Genomic DNA, 20,595 nt, shown 5'->3' with positions numbered 1-20,595 from the left:
CCTGTTCATGATTTGCATGGTTCCTTCGTATTCAGGAGCTCTGTGCAAATTAAGTAGGAAATCAACAATGGATGGTGCTTTGTGAACTGGGCTCTGATTATGGCTACCTTCAGTTTCTTTTATTTCAAAAAAAGTGCCTGGAGGAAGAAGGCAGCTCCTTGAGAGAGCAGAGAGCAACAGCAAGAATGATTTATATGTAAAACTTGCTATTAATGGAAGCTGCGGAACCATGGAAGCTGGCTCCCTCCACCCCCGATCAGTCTAGTTTAGTGTGATCTGACTGGCAGGAGCTCTCATGGTTTTTGACAGGTCCTTTCCAGCCCTACCTGAAGATGCCAAGGATTGAACATGGGATTGAGCATGCAAAGCATGCATTGCACCACTGAGCTTCAGTCCTCTCTCTCTCTAACCCATATTATAGAAATATAATGCACATTGGAGGAATGAGTAAATGCCCCATATCTCATTTGCTTATTGTGCCACAGGATGGCTTTGCCATACATTTCAATCTACCTGCCCTCTGGTTTAACTTGCTGAATTTCTAAAATAGCAAAAGCACCATTTTCTACACTGATCTCTCTCTCCCCACCCCCCCACCCCATGCATATCAGGGCATTGATTGAATCTGCACATGATGCGCACAGTATAAGCAGAGCTCTTGATACAATCCTTTTTGCACTGCGTTCTCATGAGTCAATGCGCTCGTGTGCATCGGCAACATGCAGGGGGGGGGGTTGATGTAAATTACAGTAAGTGTGCAGTGGAATGAACAAAAATCAAAAGATAGGACACATGACAGGTAACTTTGACAATCAAGTCATTTGGAAACCCCATCACTGGAGAGAGATTCAGACAGGAGAATTTCATAAGCATTCCTAATATATTGTGTTCCTTACTCTGAAAACTAAAATTGCTGTGTAAGATAATAGCACGTTACTATTACTATTACTATTAGGTCTGTGACTGGACCTTTTAAGATAATAAAGGTCTATAACGACCATTAGGCTGGGTTGAATACCACCATTATTAGAAACTCACAATCATACCTAATCACAATGACAATGTCCTAATGTTGCATTCATTTTGAGTCACTGAAACAGTGAATAGCTGAGCTGTTTGTATTTTGCCATGTAACACTAGGAAGCTGCTCTCACTTTCCAAGGTTCACTAATAACTACAGGAGCATTTACAGGCAAATAAAATGCAATTGATTCAAAAAGTAATTTCACAGTTTGGATACAATCCAATACAGAATTAGGACATAGAATTGATTTCCCTTCCCTGAAATTAGCTGAAGTTGGTGCAGGATTGTGGCCTTTGTGTTTAGATGTCTGTCTCTTTTTCAAGTCATTTTTTAAAAATCTGAACAAGCTTCGTTTCATTTCATCTCTAGCCCAAAAACACAGAGGGATTGTTTGGTCTCAGGCTCTGACATAATTGAGCTTCTCATTAGTTTCTTTCCACTAAGAGCAAACAGCCTTAATTAGCAAAATACAGTTTCTCGGTGGAAGAAGGGCACAACAACTTCCTGGGCAAAAAACCCTGCATTAATTGGGTGCAAACTCTGTGGGAAAGACCAAAAGATAACCACCTCCACCCACACTGCCACATTCTTCACCTTCAGCCTTCACTTGCATCAAAGGATCAGGCAACGATAAAGTAGCTCCCATGCTGCAGAATGTGCATGGAAGTAGAAATTCAGGGTTGATCAAAACTGAAATAGATCAAAAGTGAGCAGGGAGAATAGGTGTTTGACTTCCAAAGAAAAAGCTAATGAATATTAGACAAATATTAGACTTTCTCTGGAAGTCAGCCAAGCAAGTCAGTCTGAGGGTTTTTATTGCTGTTGCCCTTTTGGCATACAGAAAGGCTCCCTTTCTTGATCCACCTGCATTCAGCTCAATCCAATATAGAAAAATTGGTCTAGGAAACACTAGGATATGGTTAATAATGAGGTTAACTGCAATTCCCTTCATCCCTGACCAATGGTCTTGCTAGCTAGGGATGATGGGAGTTGTAGTCCAAAAAATAGGTGAAGTCCAAAGTTTGGGAAACCCTGGCCTAGATTAGGTGGGGTAGTCATATAAGGGTGGTAGAGGTACAAAGGATCCTGTTTTAATGCAGAAGAAAGAGAACCAGATGGAAAGGGTGTTCTTCCCATTATTTTAAATGTCAAGCAACTATCAATACCCCATATAATCCCTCCACTAGTTGGAGGGACACCTCAGCATTCACTGAGCCTACACTAGGTAGAGGGAGTCTTATTAGCTTACAAGGCAAATGATTACATGCAAATGATTACACTTAAATATGATAGCCATCTAAAGGGCTGTCATATGGAGAATGGCGAAAGCTTGTTTTCTCCTGCTCAGGAGGACCCAATGCAATGGATTCAAGTTACAAGAAAGGAGATTCTGACTAAACATCATGAAGAACTTTCAGACAGTAAGAGATGTTTGACAGTGGAATGGTCTCCCTCAGGTGGTGGTGCTGGACTCTCCCTGCCAATTGTTTAATTCTATGAAATATGCTCTGAAAATAGGAGAGATGCATTCCTCCATTTGATAATTTGTGTAAAATGGCCGCAATACAATGAATGAGACAACTAGACCCAGTATGGGCTTTGTGGCCTCCTCCTCAAAAAAGTCTGTAGTCTGGCATTCTATACAGGAAGCCACAAAAAGGGTAAGACAGAATAGAGACTGCTAATCAAATAAAGTATCTCCTAAGTCCATCCGGGCATATAAAAGTTCTTTGGTGCGGACAAGCCCTTCAGTATACGTGAACAAACCCTCAGGATTGCAGCCTGTCATTTCATGAAACTGTCACTGAGTCTGAATAGGTATCCAAAATACAGAGGGAACTATCTTTTCTCTTGTCCAACAGGCGCTTTGAGCTCAATACTAGCAAGAGAGATAAAGAAAAGTCTTTTGGAGTCCTCACAATGGAAACCATGTATGCTTACTCTGATAAGAAGAGGCTTCCAATTTAAAATGAATGCTACTAAGAAACCATTCATGGGCTAAAGAAAACAGATCCTTTCTTTAACAAACAATAGTTAGCAGATTTACAGTAACAGCGATGCAGGGGTTCAGTCAAATTAAATTCAGGAAATATTATTAGTTGTGCATTCTAATTGTTAGTTCCGCAAACAGAAAATCTCATGGAGTGGGTTTAGTAAACATTTACTAAATATTTAAATGAAGGATGGAGCTGCTTCTCTGACACAGCAAACATTTATTTCTTTTCTCTTGTTGTATGGCTAATACCTTACATGCTTAAAGAATGTACCAACATAAAAATGCAGGTGTCTTCTAGTGAGGTTGAAGGGAAACCAACTCCTTTTAGGCAAACGTCCTTTCTCCACCCCACAAATAGGCTTAACTAGCTGGCTGGGAAACAACAATGCCCCACTGATAAATTCAGAATAAAGACATCTCAGAGCTGACCCTGTAAAGTGCATAGACACACGATGAGGCTCACCACCAGCTATCAAGACAGAAACTCATGTTGAATCTGAACAAGACCTGCAACTTCTGAACCAAGGACATATGCCTTGGATAAGTAAAAGAGGGACAACTTTAGCAATTGGCTTCTGCTATCCCCTGCCACACACATACTTGCGTTGTGCAAGAGTCGGCCTTGTGGTATTTACTCAGTTGTGTAACTGCTTCTAACTCCAAAGACCCGACATTTGAAAAATGTTGCTTGATAGCTATCTCCACAATGCTGTTCAAGCACAACTGTCAGAACCTTGCAAGCCTTTTGGCACCAAAAGACAGTGAATTGTAGTGAACTGAAATCATCTGGACTGAACCCACCTTTTATGTCCACCAATGTAAATTCCCACATATATTTTGATACCTAATTCTAGGCAAGTACAATTTGAGAACTCTGAACATGTGTGGAGGACACAGCACTACAAAATGGATTTGCTTTTAAAATGTTAATGACAGGTCATATCAAGTGCAGCCGGGATACTGTGATCGTTAAGAAAAGACAGCTTAAGTGATGCATTGGATCTGTATAAAACAGGGAACCTGTGGCCCTCCTGGTGAATTGCTGGACTCCAACTCCCATCATCCCTGATCATTGGTTATGCTGACTGGGGCAGAGGGGAGCCGGAGTCCAACAACACAAGAAGGTCCACAGGTTCTCCACCCCTGCTATAAAATCTTAAGGAATTTCCTTCCACTTGCATAGAAAGGTCTCTTTTTCAGATAGCTAAAAAAATACCATCATGATATATTATTTTGATCAGCGGCTGTGACTGATAGAATAAGGGGTCTTCTGAAGAGTGTATGTATGTACTAATTTGTATTTAAAATAAGACTATATTATGTGTGTTTTATAGATTGTATGCACTATAATTTGTAATAATAAAAGGGTGTGATTTATCTTTAAAAATAAACATAGACATCCATAATCTTTCAGATGGAACAAATGTAAGGGCAACATGCGGTTCTCATGCATTGATACTATACAGCTATTACACCAATAAGCAGCACTCATACACATTGCAGTAAGCAAATAACAAAAGACAGATGGTCTCACCTTAAGGTGATATCACTACATCAAACGAAAGAGGCAAGGGATAAAGCAAAAACAAGAACTATTATCCTATGTTAGAAATACTCTACATACATTTATTCCACATACATAGAAATAAAATCTGGAACAGAGTACAGAATTATTTGAGAAAAAGGTTGTTTTTTTTAAAAAAGATTATTTTTGAAGTCATCTGAATCGGAGATCACCCATTGTTTACACTCACTGCAGATGTAATGGAGCTACCGCTTTACATTACATTTAAGGAGATTGAGATTAGGCCACAGAACTGTAGCTACACCCCCCCTCTAGAGTATATTTATTTATAAAAAGCATTTATACACCACCTTTAGGCCCTAATACAATTAACTACATTAAACTCATTAAATTATTTAAACCAGAAAGCATTAAAACAAGGCAATCAACAGGCAGATGGTAATTAAAATAAGTCCAAATCTGGGTTGAATTAAATGTTTGATGCATTTGCATTTAAATATACAGGATATGCAAGCACCAATTTAAGCCTCATGTGTGAAAATGACCTTGGACAATGTATTTCAGTGTTTCAGGATGGATAAACATTTTGTAACTTATTCTCCTTCTCATCTTAGCTGTGGCTGAGTGCTACAGTCCAGCCAATAACAGTAAACTATGGTTAAGACTAACTAGGGTTTAACTTTAAAAAGTAATGGTAAAGGACCCCTGACCGTTAAGTTCAGTTGCAAACGACTCTGGGGTTGCAGCGCTCATCTCGCTTTACTGGCCGGGGGAGCAGGCATTCGTCCGCAGACAGTTTTTCCAGGTCATGTGGCCAGCATGACTAAGCTGCTTCTGGCGAACCAGAGCAGGCAACAGAAACGCTGTTTACCTTCCCACCGGGGCAGTACCTATTTATCTACTTGCACTCTGACATGCTTTCAAACTGCTAGGTTGGCAGGAGCTGGGACCGAATGTGAGCTCGCCCTGGCGCGGGGATTTGAACCGCCGACCTTTCGATCAGCAAGCCCTAGGCTCAGTGGTTTAGACCACAGCACCACCCGTAGGGTTTAAATTAACTGCTGTTAAATCTCCTACCAACTCCTGACTGCATTAAAGGCAAGAAAGGGCTTAATTGCCATTATCCCCTGACCCACTCTCCATCTCTGTTTATTCCCATCTTCATGGCCAAAATGACAGGCACAAGATGTTTCTATCTGTGACTTGAACTTCCTATATGCACTACAGGGTTGATTCATAAAAAGGGAATCTACTTTTCTCCAGCATACTTCCTGTGAACTAGTTGTATGTTACCATGCCCAAGAGTGGGGACGGAGGAAGCTGCTATCTGGACAAGCCCTCTGTGAGCCAAATCAGTGGCAATGTGTGTTGAAAACAATAATGTTTGCCCCTTAGATATTACAGAGAGAGACAAGGGCTGTAAATAATCCAAATGGCCCATTTTCAACCCTAAGCTTCAAAGCCATGGCTGAGAAGAGCTCTCAGACTTTGTCAAGCATTTGATGGCATTTTTTGCAGAGAATATTCTTCCCGTCGTAAAGGGCTTTGTGCTCAAGGGAGGGATTTAGCACAGAAGACAGAATCCACAGGTAGGCAATCAATATTCAAGTTTCATTCCATATCCTTTCATCTCACTAGAACTATTTATAATCCACAGAACATTTTAACCCAAATTCAATTACCCTTCAGAGTAAAGAATTATCATGTCCTATAGCCTTTGTATGCATTTGCTTCGCTTTCCGTTGCAGTGGTCAAAAGAATCGTCCAAGTCACTGTAACAAATACTTCACTATCATTAGCTTTAAACCAGAGGTATGACTCAATGTATGATGTATGTCGAAGCACAGCTAGGGCAAAGAAGTATACTGCTTGCTGACTTCTGTAACCTAGACACATTCTGTCTAGGACTGTCCTTATTTAATGTAAATGAAGTTCACAAACCCTATCTTTATCCCAAGAACACATTTACACTTTAGTAACATATACATTTTAGTGAACTGCATACTTCCCACTGTTTGTTGCTGCTACACTTGTGGATTTCTTTGTTGCATATACTTTTGAGCAGTATTTATCGTTTTTTAAAGCATCATTACTATAATCACCATCCCAGGTCAACTCCTCCACTTTGTAAGTGAAATCAGGAACTGATGATAATTGCCAACTGAATGCACACATGACAAGTTACACATAGTGCATTCAGTTGTCATGCACACATGACAAGTTACACATAGGGTTTATTCAGTTTCTCACATAAAAGCAACTTCCATGACATCCAATGTAGAGTTGCTCCACTCTCTATCAAATGCTGCTCCACAGTGAATAGAATTGTAGATAGTTTCCAACATCACTTTTCAGAAAGGAAACAAGTCATGGCCACTTGGGCTGTGAAATAGTTGTGTTTTCTGGTCCGTGTTAAATTGTGTGATAACCTTTCCAGAATAAAAAAGTTTTTTAATGTTTGCGATAGACTCACAGGAAATATTTAGGAATACATGAAGGGAATGGTTATGGTAGAACACCTGCTTTGCATGCAGAAGTTCCAGGTTCAATCCCTGGGTGACTTTTCCCATTAATACTGACCTACCTTGCTATTGTTCCTTGATAGTTTCCATGCTGCCCTACCAATTTTAAAGGTGAGAGACCATATTCTCCAATGTTCATTATAAACTAGTATCTTTTGATCTTGTGAACTTTGAAGATCACAAAGATAGATAATAACTCTAGATTATCCTTAATTCTATTTAGGATTATCTAGACGCAAAACATCTAAAATATATACTTTCAGGCGTACCCAAGACATATTGTGCTTTGCAAGTCCTCTCCCTCCTGCACACTCAGTCAGAACTTAAAACTACATCAGCAGGAAAAAAAAATGTTTAGGAGGACTGAAGCATAACAAATGCTACAACAGCCAAATATCACAAACTAGTATGTGCTGTTTGCACAAATAGAAGCAGAGCTGTTTAAGGCTGCATGCTAAATCTTCAGTTCAAAGCATTCTTCCTTGTGTGTTATATTGAAATAGAGCAAACAGTCTTCCAAAGAAACAAAGCTAATTCTGATTTTCCAAATGTTCCTCTTTCAAAGGGAAGACTTTATGAAACCATTATAGAAGGAAATCAAAAGCATTACGCTGAAGAAATAGGAATAAAGAAAATAAGAAAATTTAAAGAGATAACCTGGCATTTTTCTTGCAAAACATAAAGCTTATTAAAATAATATTTTGCTTCCACATATGTTCCTCTGGCTTTTCCAATCTATATCATTTCCCAGATTAGTAAGACTGGAATTTCCCCTTGATTTTACTATACTTTAATCTGGTTCTGAATAAGAGGGAGACAGACTTCTAGTTATATGAAGTTAGGCAGATACCAGGCAGATTTCAGACAGCAATATCATCCCTAGGCTGAGGGCACCATAAACAGAAATTCCAATTAAGTCTGTAACAATTCAGTTTGTTACAGCAAGCTTTCACTGCACTAAACCTGCCTCTCCTACAGGGGGCATGGAAACATCATGTCCAGATTGTCAAGAATCCTAATGGATGCCTTCCAGCAAGCTTTCACAAATACAGTTTTGCAGAAAAATTGGATACGATGTGATGTTAATACAAGAACTCTGAGAGGTGACATTGTACAAGTATTTTGAGAGCTGACATTGTTGCACAAGTAGTAGCACTCAAGCTTAAATGTCACCACAGGTATAACAATAACAACGCCAGTTGCACTAGGGGTTTCATAGTATCAAGATAAACATTGGATTTGGCTGTTGTGCTACAATATGGCTGATAGACCCTAGTGGAATGGCTGTACAGTATTACAAGTGGGCTGCCACAATTGGATATCACCCATTGTATTTCATCAGAAAAGTACCATGAGAAGTTAGGTGATGCTTGATAAATATAGACTTCAGCAGCCCTATAGCCAAGGCACACTGCTCATATGAGCATGTACCTAATTGAGGCACACATTTTTAAAATTAACATTGTCTTGATGAAAATGCATACCAGATGGTTGCAAAATGTTATCACTTCTCTCTTCCAGCTTGCTGTGAAAAGTTAGGTTTCCATACGTTCCATCACAATATGAGAAGCTGGAGACAACTGAACAATCTGATTTGTATGAAATTATATTGTTTGAGAGCAAAACAGATGCCCTCAGAAGGTGGTGAACTCTCCTTTTTTGGAGGTTTTAAAGCCGAGGTTGGATGACTATATGTCAGGTAACTTTAGCTATGATTCCTGCAGTACAGCGGGTTGGAGTCCCAACTCTACAATGCTATGATAACATAAGTGGAGGCCAAGGATCCCAACCTATATGACTTTATAAAAGTTTGGATGGGCTAATTGCCCTAGTTAATTGCCATCCTTTCTCCAGGGTCATTGCTTCTTCTATCCTGGTCTAAATTAAAAGCTAGCAGGTAATACTATAAAAGTAGCTTTGAAGCAATTCCAATAATACATGTTGTGGGTCTGTCCATTAAAAGGTTTCAGAAGAAACTCCTCTCTATCACCAAGCGTTTGGATTATGGTGAAAATAAAACTAAAACCTATAAGACTAAGGGATAAATCTAATGCACATCTATTCCCAAGAGTTTATTAGTAGATTTAGTTTTCCTTTAAGCTCTTTTAATTGGCTTGCAGCTCAGCTCAGGAAGTATTTAAGATGATCATCACAAGTTGCACTAAGCCTGATCAAGAAGATTCTGCTTTTAACTAGAAGATTACCTCTCAAAAAACTTATATTGGCTATCCTAATTGAAAACAACTTGATTTTTTAAGGGGATTTTAGGTGCAAAAATAAGCACTTGGAAAAGCAAACATCTGAGAACTACTGAATACTCAAAGATACAATGAAAGGTAGTAGAGCAAAATTGGTCAACCTGCTGTAGTCATCTAATGCTATCATTACCAAATGATAGATGATAGATAGATAGATAGATGATAGATAGATAGATTAGAGATATATAGATGTCACATTTATCACTGTAAGCAGGGATTCACAGTTTTGATTGCCCTGGTTATCATGGCAAGTGAGATGAAAGAAACTGCAGGCTTCCTCTCCATTCAGAAGTTCTATGCACCTACTGGAAAAAATGTTGTCCCAGTAGTCGGTGGCATGACCTCCCATTGTTGCTGCTGCTTACCAGGGGGTAGAGGGGGAAACTTGAGGTTGGTGTGGCACCACTCTACCACCTAGTTTTGCCCACCAGTTAAACTTGGCTTGTTATGTTTGGGGGGAGATAATAACCTAGCTCACTTGCCTTCAAAGGTTCTAAAGCAGAGCTAAAATAGCTCCATGTCATATTCCAATAGCCGTGCAAAAGGACTGGAGAAGTACATTCACTCCTGTTTCATGCTACCAGGATGAATTCTCCTTTTTGGTGGTTTTAGCTGATGGAATTTTCTTCTCCGCCTCCAACTCACTTAGCAGTTCAGAAAACATACTACTGAAACTGCTGATGCCAATATCGGATTGGAAAAATCATTTCATTCCACTCGCTCATGCATTACTGCACTGAAAAGCAATAAAGAGCAGGCCTCATGGGTGCCCTAAGGGAAGGTGAATGGGTCAGAAATACTTGAACTTTGGGAATTTAGAGAATCCAGCAACAGGCATCATCTTAGCCGTAGACTGAGAAACTACAGGATGCCTTCTAAGAGCTCTAGATTTCAGTAACATATTTCAGATTTAATAGACAGGGGAGAGATTAGAGACAGGGTTCTCTGTTAAGCTAACATGAATGAGCTTTTTGACAGGAGAACAGATCCTCAACTGCTTGAAACTTTTAAATGCCACATTAGTGGCAGTTTGGGAGAAGCTGTACATTTCACCAAAGGAAAATCACCTATTGCAAACTGACAGTAAGGAAAGTTATAAATGGAAAAGGAAAAGATAAAAGAAGTATGTTTTCTCAGTGGTAGTTGCTGCTACCAAACTCCTGGAAGCAGGGATACTGAATGCAGCAAAACAGTTTATATGGAAACTTCATTCTGGATTTGAGAAACTAGGATCACTATCTAGTTTACAGATTGACCACAAGAAATTCGCTGCTACACTATTAAGTGGTCTTATGGCCATGTTGATTTATTAAAGTTCCCTACACAGATGCACAAATCACCATACTGGCTTGGATTCAATTGTTGAGCATCCTTATTTTAAAGCATTTTGAAATCTGGGCTGAAAATTAATGCAGAAGGTCACGTCCAGGGATGTTGGCATACAAAAATGCAAAGCTAAAAGGAACTAAAGGTTTTCCTTACAATTTAATAATCAGGTGAAAGTACTTAGCATTATAGCTAATGAAGTCATTGTGCAAGTGGAACGGCTTCTGCTCACTCAACAGATTTCTGCTCCCTCATCTCCCCCTGTGCAGCCCTCACATCTGGGGTTCCACCAACTCTCTGGAGCAGTTTTGGGGATGTCTGGCAGTGTTTAGGGGGGAGGAGAGAGAAGGGAAGATACATAATGTAGGCAGAAGTTGTTCCCCTCACATCATGACTTGATCAGATTCAACTCTTAATCTGATGTCAGTAGAAATAAGGTGATGTGTAATAACTTTTAAAAATAAAAATTAAGATGCTGCACACAAAAAACAAAGGGGTTTTTGCCATTGACACCAATTGGCTGCAGACTCCAACCTTACATATTTTTGGGAATGTCCCACTGGATTCAAACAAAATCGCTTCTGGGTGTTTGTATACAGGACTGCAGTCTTAGCCTAAAATCCTGTGTCTACCCAATTATTAGCATTTTTAAAATAAAGTGCCATTGATGTACAGAGGTCTGTGCAAAGAACATATAAACTAAATCCTGAAAATTTGGAAGGCAACAAACGACTGGGGAAGAAACAAGTGAAAATAAGCAATCTGGGGGGACAGGGATGGAGGACAGAATGGGAGAGACAATTGTAGCAGCTTGCCTTTCATTTAAGAATATAACATAAAAAAGAACCTTGCTAGATACGGGCAAAGGCCCATATAGTCTTAACATCCTGTTTTCACAGTGGTGAACTACATGCATTTGGGAAGTTCAGTAGCACTTGTGATTCCCAGCAAATGGTATTCATTCACTTTGTCCTTCCTATGACATTTTGGCCTGTGCAAGGTTTCCAGTTTACATATGTACCAGATAAATGATGACACATGACTACATACATTTCCTCACAATGTTTCTCTAAACATATGCTTTTTTTGCTTCACGCCTATACTGTAAATATGCTTTCAGTGATGGCTGTTTCCCAAACTATCGTTCTAAGAAACTTTCCAGTGTCAAAGCAAGGGGTGACAGCATGTGTGACAGAGAAGCCTATTTTCTATCTACTTTTGAAAGTTATGCCACATATGAAAGCCAATTTCTTCCTCCTAATGTTTCCCACACTAACCTATCAAATGCTTTGTCACCACCATAAAAAATTGTGAAGTGAAAGTATTTCTGTTGAATGTTTATATAAATATTTATTTCTCATGCCTGTTTTTCATCTTCCTTTCCTCTCTTTTTGTGAAATGGACTCTTACTGAAACTTCAATTATATCCTATAGAGTTCCTACATTTTTTCACCAAACATATGTTATATTCAGAGTGACCATTTAGATTTGCAGAGATATCTTAGCTGGTCAAAAAAAAAAAAAAATTGCACTTCGAGGAGTTTAAAGAAGCAAGAGCAGTCCAGTAACAATTACTTACTCGATTGTGTTCCTGTCCACTTTTCCTGTCATGTTAATGCCATAGAACTGCTGCATAGCAGCTATAGCAGATTTCATTGTCTCTGCAGTGCGCAACACTGACATTCTGGGGTCAGTTGGTGGAAGATAGCCGTACTTTTGTAGCCACACCTATAATGACAAGCATAGTTTGTATTAGGGAAGATTTGCAATCTACTATCCCCTAGGTGCCATCTAGTTAAGCTTTTCTTTCAAACGTTAAAAGATGCAATTCAAACATAGGAAAAACAAATCAAAATGCATTTTCTTAATATTCACTAAGAATGAAATACAGTGTTTATGATCCAATTATTGCAGTGGAATGTGCACACTTTGATATCTCCAGACTGTATCCATAGGCAAGAAAGGTTGTAAGAATAATTATTATATATATATCTTATGGGTCAGAATAAGGGGCAGCATGGAAGGACCATGTGGTAGACAGGATGACCTATTTTTATAGAATCGGGTTGTTATTGTTGTTTTAAATGTTGTTTTACAACCCAAGCAGACAGTCCTCACATTACTACCCAGCATCTTCCGGCAATCAGCACCCTCAAGTCCACTGTCAATTATGTCTGCTGAGGTCTCAGGTCAAGGACAACAGCAGTCCCATTTTTTCCTTATTATTATCATCATTATTTCTATACTGTCCTTCATCCGAGGATCACAGTGCTGTTTACAATATAAAAACACAAAAATACATACCATAGTAACAAACAAAAACAATTCCCCCAATACACAGTTTAAAAGTCCATAGATTGTTTAATTAGCCAAAGATGAGGGAGAAGAAGAATGTTTTTGCTTGGTGCCTATGTAACAAAGGTACCAGGCAGGCCTGCATGGGGAGAGCATTGTATTGAAGCAATGTGGATGCTGCTGACACACACCAAAACATGGGGGCTACACTTGCTTCTTTTAGCCACAATGTTAAAAGCACAGGAAATCTAAGGCCACATTCGTACATTACTATACTTCTCAGAGTCGTCAACAATCAATCAAGGGAAGCTCTGTGAGATGAACAGGAATCACCTAACAATTATTGGAACCCTTAGCAAACTACAACTCCCATAATGCTTTTGGGAGGAAACCACAACCGTACTGCTTTAAACGCATGGTGTGGATGTAGCCTGAGAATGCAGTTGGGGGAAGGGGCATCAGTAGCCCCTCAATCCTGGCCCTTTAAACAGAGTCCTAGAACTCACCCTTCACTGTGAAATGAAGCGCTCACAGATTCACATTTTTATTTTGTATTTCATTCAAGACTTTATAGAGATCTTTTAGGCAATACACACACAAACCCTCTCTCTTCCATGTGCTGAACTATAACCAACAAAGAGTTGATAAGCATCTGACCTAATTAGCAGTGATGTGGTCTGATTTTCCACATTCAGCTAAGCCACGTTTATCTCTTACACATCCTGGTTTAATTTCCTTTCAAGAAGAAACTCTCACCTTCAGGCCACATCCTTCTTGGATGAAGGCCCTCGTCTAATGCTGTTCTGTTCCATTTGGAACTGTTTCATGTGTTTGTAATGATTTTACCCATTTTTATAACTGTATTTTATTGTCATAGCCCACCCTAGCATGTTGTAGCAAAGGCAGAATGATCTTATAAATAAATAAAAGACTGTGTCTAGCTTATGTATTTAAAGGTTTGCAACTTACATATTTAAAGGTTTGCAACTTCCTATCTTGTACCTTGTGAGGAAGTTGTCAAATCACAGTGTGCTGATACTGGGCTAATCTGTGTAACTTTCACAATTAGAGTGACAAATCCCCCTCATACTTCACTTGCAATGTCAACTTACACACCATCACTAGATGGAATAAAGGACTGTAAGCTTCACATAAAAGTGAAATGTACACCAGCTATAGAAAGGCAATCCTTAAATATCCACTGTTCATACTAACCATTTATTCTGAAATAACCTATCAGTTCTTGAGGTCTCTATTACCAAGTCTAGAAGAACATTACCAGCAAAGCATCCCTCTAATGCTAGTGTAATGTCATGAATGGTGTTTGGGCATATCTATGGGTGCTCCTGATCTTAAGCCTGATGTGCTGCCACAGGAAAGCTTTAAGACTTCTCCAGCCACTGACCACATTAATAGTAAGCCACCCTTCAGAGGGACACATGTCAGTGGTGGACATGGCTGAAGTACTGCATGCATACACTCACCACAAATACAGACTACACAAGCAACCACACACAAATCCACACATGACAAATGCAAGTACAGAGCACACACACAGCACTGGGAGATAAAGCTGGTGAGACATTTCCCATGGCTTGCCAGTCCAGATCTGGGACACAGGTTCATGGCAGATATGGCTACCTGTGGCTACTGGCCATGATGGCTATACCTCCACAGCTGTTTTAGTATTTCAGCTTTCAGGTGTTTATTTATTTTACGATCAAGCAGTGTATAATTTTTTAAATAAATAAATAACATAAAAAAGAGTGGAGAGTGCTCTTGTGCTTGGGTCCTGTTTGTGAGTTTGTCACTGTGAGAATAGGATGCTGGACTAGATTGACTTTAAAAGCCCTTTCCTAAGACTGCTGCAGCTGTAAGTTCTTAGGCTGCAGCTTTAATAAGGAGCAATAGCCTGAACATGAAATTACTAATAAAGTCATTCAAGAGACAAGCTCTTTGCCCAATCTGTTTTACACCCTACATAGACATGTTGACGGAACCTTTGTTAAGGAAGTATTATTTATGAACAGGACTTATATGCCTCCTGACAACAAAAATACTCTGGGTGGGTTGCCATAAGGAAATCACCTTGAAAGGAATTAAAACCCTTTTCCTCAATAGGATTTCTTTTGAATAGAATATTATTATTACCTTTATTTTATATATATATATATATATATATATATATATATATATATATATAACCAATAACATTCTGTTGAACAGAAAACCTGGGGTTTCTGAGTATGGTGGTAGGCCACTATATACAATAGGCACAAGACTCTGTTTGAATTTTCTTCTGAAAAATATTTGAGACGAGGGGGAAAAATTGGAATAGTTAACATCCAACAGTATGGAATTATCTGTGTAATTTTCCTACAGGTCTCTCCATTATTTGCAGATGGAGAAGAAACACAGGAATTAATTTCAGCAAATTGCTTCCATAAACGCTGGTACAAAATTAAGTTAGAATTGCTTGGCTCTTCAGCGAGCCTATTAAATCATATTGAGCAATTTAGGAAACATGCACATATTAAGTACACATCAGCCCAAACAGCTTTGTTATTAGAAGGGTCTCAACACATCTGCATAATACAAAATGCACTAACAGATGGTGGTGGGTTAATTTGGCAAGGCCCATAGAGGGATAGTCTACTGAAATCAAATCAGGGGGTCGAAAGGTTGAGCTGCAAAGTTCCTTTTGGGGAAATGATTATTTAAACTGAATCTGACATTTGGTTTTCCAGTTCGGTTTTCATAAAATAAGTTTACAGTTTCCAGTGCTTCAAGCCTGCATCAGCAGATTTGAGGTGCTGCCCATCAAATATCTGCAAAGAAGAAAAATTGCACTCCACTGCCTGCAAAAGCAGCACTCTTTATAAGTTACCTTTTAGTCTATTCAGTTTGCTTTCTTAGAGGTGACTCTAACAATGTGATTCTATGCATCTTGGCTTGGAATTTAGCTCCACAGAGTTCAATGCTGCTTTTAGCCCTCCCCCAATAAGTGTGTGCAGTGCTGTAGACTCGGAAAGGATACCTTTGGAATCACAAGCGAATATTCTTTGAGAGGCTCAGATGAGCCAAAAGAGCCCGAGGTTCCACTCGAAAAAAATCATTTCAAAAATGTCAAGAACTAATTTGAAAATAAAAATAGCATGTTATATAACCATATGCACAGAAACAATTTTGGGAATTTTGCAGCGTGAAGAGAAAAAGTCGCGCACGTTGCTTTCGCTGGAGCCAATGGCCCAGTGCCCACCGGCTTCAACGGAAAGAGAAACGAGTACCAAAGTAAATGAATGAAACAGAGGTAGCCTTTATGCAATGGAAGATTATTGCCTCTCCCTTCCCTTTCACACCTTTTCAAAAACTAATCATATCACCACTCCCACTAACACATAGGCCCACTATGTTAAAGCTAAATCCTGATCCATCCATTTTGGTAAACAGAGCCAATGAAAGGTTTTATTCATTCGTTTGGCTTTATTATTTTTTTAAAGGCAAACTCTTTTCAAAGTTTGCAGAAACACCAGCAGTCCAGAATATATAGTTATGCCCAACTTGCTGTATGAAGCAACAAGATCCACACATTTTTATCAAAAGGAAGGGACCCTCAATCTACACCTTGCTGTATGCAGAGCAGGAGATTATAGCGATCACATTTGTGCAGAAAGAATTAAGGAGATGGTGCAACTCTCCTATGAGGAAGGTTCACAAAATTTGAGGCTTCTTAGCTTCAAACAAAATGGGGAGTGAAGTGAGGACATGATAGAGGCTTACAATATTACACAAGGTGTAGCTAAAGTAGACAGGAAAGAGTTTTGCTCCTATATAAAAAAGGTAAAGGACCCCTGAATGATTAAGTCCAGTCAAAGGTGACCATGGGGTGCAGTGCTCATCTTGCTTTCAGGCCGAGGGAGCCAGCATTTGTCCACAGGCAGCTTTCTGGGTCATGTGGCCAGCATGTGCTTCTGGCACAATGGAACATTGTGACGGAAACCAGAGCGCATGGAAATGCCATTTACCTTCCCGCCGCAGTGGTACCTATTTATCTTCTTGCACTGGCATGCTTTTGAACTGCTAGGCTGGCAGGAGCTGGGACAGAGCAACAGGAGCTTACCCCATTGCGGTAGTTCGAACCGCCGACCTTCCGATCGACAAGCCCAAGAGGCTCAGTGGTTTAGACCACAGCGCCACCCGCATCCCTAACTCATCTCCTAACTCAGAACCATCAAAGGAAGTCAAATGTCAGAAGGTTCAGGAAAAGAAGTACTTCTTCACACACCCAAGGCTTCACACATAGCCATACTTAAAACTGTGGAATTTGATAATGAAAAATATAATGAAAGCCATCAACTTCAGCCACTCTGAAGGCGTATTAAATACTTCCATGCAGGTAAAAGTTATCAATGGCTACTAGTCTTGATGGCTATTTATTATCTCCAGGATCAGAGGTAGAATGACTCTGAATACCAGGTTGCTGGAGAACAACAGAAAGAGAGTGCTGCTGCAGTCATGCCACAGTGGAAATATAATGCTCAGGTTGTTGGGCTTAGGTGCTTTTCAGCAGTCTGTTCTCATGTCTTTACATAGCCATTTTTAATTTGGTGCCCTGCTTTACGAACAGGTCAGACCACATGATTATAACATGAGAGTTCTATGTTCTGTTCCTCCCTTCTCAGTTCATTGATGTACACAATTTAGCGTTCTTCTAGTTTTGACTTATAAACCTACTGGCTTGAATCCAACATGAATTAGAGACCACCTCTGCTACCTTCCTGCATGACTGCTGTGGTCAGGACTTGGCTGAGAGTCTAGCAGAAAACAGTCGGTTCCTTTATAGCTGCAATTCTATACACCCACAACCTTGTGTTCTCTCCAGATGTTTTGGACTACAACTCCTATCAGGATAAGCCAGCATGGCCAGTGATTAGTGGAAGTCCATTCTAAAGCAATATATTGGGAAAGATCGCTATTAACTGGGAGCAAGTCCCATTGGACTCAACAGAATTTACATATGAAAAGACCTGCATAGGAATGCATTGTGAAATTATATCCAAATATGTGCATGAGACCAAAGACCTACTCAAAGTCTTTCATGGCTAGCTTTTGTTTTTTACTTAAACAAAACCTGTAATTATGCTAGAGTACACTTTAATGTAGGAAACTAGAATGCAAATATACATGTAATAATGAAATAAAATAGCTTTTTGTTGTTGTTTTATCTCATTAATAATTACAAAATATCCAAAAGTGCTTATGGTTTCCTCTCCCATGTCACACATACTAATGAGGCAAGACTGTACAGAGAAGCCAAGATCTGAACTCAGCTTTTACAATGATGAGCCCAACCTAAGTCCAGTGCATTATACTGCATCTTTCAGTTATATCAGTTTTGATGAGCTGGAATGGTGCAATGGCTGAGAACTATGAGGGACCTGACTCTGATGTCTGCTCTTGTAATCCTGAGATATTGCTCCTTAACTACATCTAATAAAATATGTAATCTAATAAACCCATGTTCAAAATAGGGTTGATGATTAAATATAACAGTCCTTGTATTCTTGGAGCAATGCTATTAGCATACTATCTATATGAAAGTCATTTTTAAATATTCCAAAATGGCCTCTTAGTCAATACTTATTTTGATTCTCAGTGGTTGCACTTCATCTATGGAACACTCTCTCCTCTGAGATGGAGAGCCAGCTCTTATGGGTTTTCAGTGTCAGCTGAAGACTCACTTTTTCGCTCAGGCTTTTGCTGGTTATTAGTGTCTGACTTTAGTTGTTGCTATATTTCTCTTAGTTATTACTTAATGTTTCATTTTCTCTTGCCTTATTAGTTTCATCACACTGTTGTTTGTGTTTATAGTTCATAGTACCCTGCTCTGGAACTACTTCTGTGATGAAGGGTGGGCTAAAAATATATTTCACTATATTTACTTCTTCACACAATGCACAGACTCATAACTGGGTAGGTCCAGGTTGTGGTAAAAACATCTTTGTATGAAGGGGGCGATACCTCCCACCCGTACAAGATGATGCCGAGACCACTTCTTATGGAGCCCATCCTGGGTTCAGAATATGTGACTGCTACTACCCACTTACAAATGTCCCTGTTTTAAGAAAAATGTTTGAGAGGCTAATGACAATCTAGCTCCCCATTGTCTGGGAAGAAATTGATTATCTGGACCAATTCCAGTCTGGGTTCAGGCCTGGTTTTGTGACCAAATCCGCCTTGGTTGCTCTGACAGATGACCTTCATCAGGAAAGGGAGAAGGACAGGGAGACTGGAACCCTGTTGATTCCCCTTGATATCTCTGTGGATTTCTATACCAACAACCATGGTATTTTGCTAGATCGACTCTGTGAGTTGGAAGTGGGAGGCTCCATATTATGGTGATTTGGCTTCTACTTCTAGTGTAGTTTCCAGAAGGTAGCATTGGACAACCAGGCCTCAGCTAGGGAACAATAGTGGGAGAGGACTTTTGTGCTCATGTCCTGTTTGTGGGTTTCCATAGGCATGGGAGTGACTTTTGCTGATTCCTCATTCCTCTGCAGCTCCCTGATGTACTCCAAAGGTTGGGGGCACCCTTCAGAACAGTGTGGGAGGTGGTCAAGGATACAACCCCATGTAATCCTGAATCATAGGGAACTAACATTACCTTTTGTAGTTGAATAGGTTTATTCTGCTTTATCTATTTGGCAGGGAGCCACACCTGAAGGGTTTACTGCCAGCATCCAGCTATATTGACCCAATGAGATGAAAATGCAGATTGACAGGGCCAGATTGGTATCAAGAAAATACCTCTTTGCATAACAAACCCAGTAGGATGGATGACTGAACACCTCTTGTATCAGCTTGAAAGCTCCCTTGTGATGCATTGTTATGTGAACACCAATCTCATATAATCTTTCTTAGTTTCGTTTATATGCCACCTTTCTGCCCAAAAGACCTCCCAGGGTGGTTCATAAAAGTTTAAAATACAAATAGTAAATTAAAACAACACCACCACAAATTAAGCTCAAATGGCAAAGAATCAAACAACACAACAAATTAAGCTCAAATGACAAAGTTTAAATAACGTCCATCGCCCACTCCCCCCCCAAAAAAAGTCAGAAATGCACATCAAGATTAAAAACAATGATTTGGATTCAAAGATGTGTTAATTTGAGGTAGTTCATGGATGGAAAGTTTTCCTCCCCTTTCTCTGGCCCTTGAAAAGCCTCTCTGGAGTGGACCCTCCTGAACAATGTGGGATGGGCCACAAGGGGCAAGGAGGGGAGGGAAAATTGTTCTGTGAACCTCCTTAAGTTAAGCACCACAACTTCCCTGGGTCTTGTGCCATGGGCGGGGGGTGGGGTGGGAGAGAGATTCCGGTCAAGTCAATGTATTCCTCTGCTTGCTCACCCTTCTCCTTAAACTCTTGCTGACACTGGGTGAAAGTGTTTTTCTGCAAGGCTGCCTTTCATCATTCTGCCTAAAATTCCCATTGCATCTTCTTAAGAACATCTCAGGATAGCATAGAACTTCACACTTTAGACGTGTGGTGGTATAATAACAGAAACCACAAAGGTTTGCCATGAAGATTAAAAAGTACTTCTTTGGAAATAAGTTTAAACACAAGGATAAGTAACATACCCAATGGA

The 20,595-nt window shown here is 39.7% G+C and overlaps 1 protein-coding gene across 3 annotated transcripts in view; it reads right to left on the bottom strand.

Moving 5' to 3' along the window:
• Positions 1-20,595, bottom strand: part of MMP16 (matrix metallopeptidase 16) — a 174,459-nt gene that overhangs the window by 92,982 nt on the left and 60,882 nt on the right. For 2 of the 3 annotated variants that reach the window (XM_083451122.1, XM_083451124.1), the window contains exons 2-3: positions 12,231-12,379; positions 4,555-4,569 (exon numbers count right to left, since the gene is read on the bottom strand). In XM_083451122.1, coding sequence (XP_083307248.1) covers positions 4,555-4,569; positions 12,231-12,379 — 164 coding nt within the window. The remainder of the gene's footprint in view (positions 1-4,554; positions 4,570-12,230; positions 12,380-20,595) is intronic. The other variant, XM_083451123.1, reaches the window with a different exon arrangement.

This window comes from Podarcis tiliguerta, assembly GCF_965153285.1.
Source record: "Podarcis tiliguerta genome assembly, chromosome: 7".
Classification (NCBI taxonomy): Eukaryota; Metazoa; Chordata; class Lepidosauria; order Squamata; family Lacertidae; genus Podarcis; species Podarcis tiliguerta.
The sequence above is the reverse complement of the archived record's forward strand: the minus strand, read 5'-3'. Positions and strand labels throughout refer to the sequence as shown.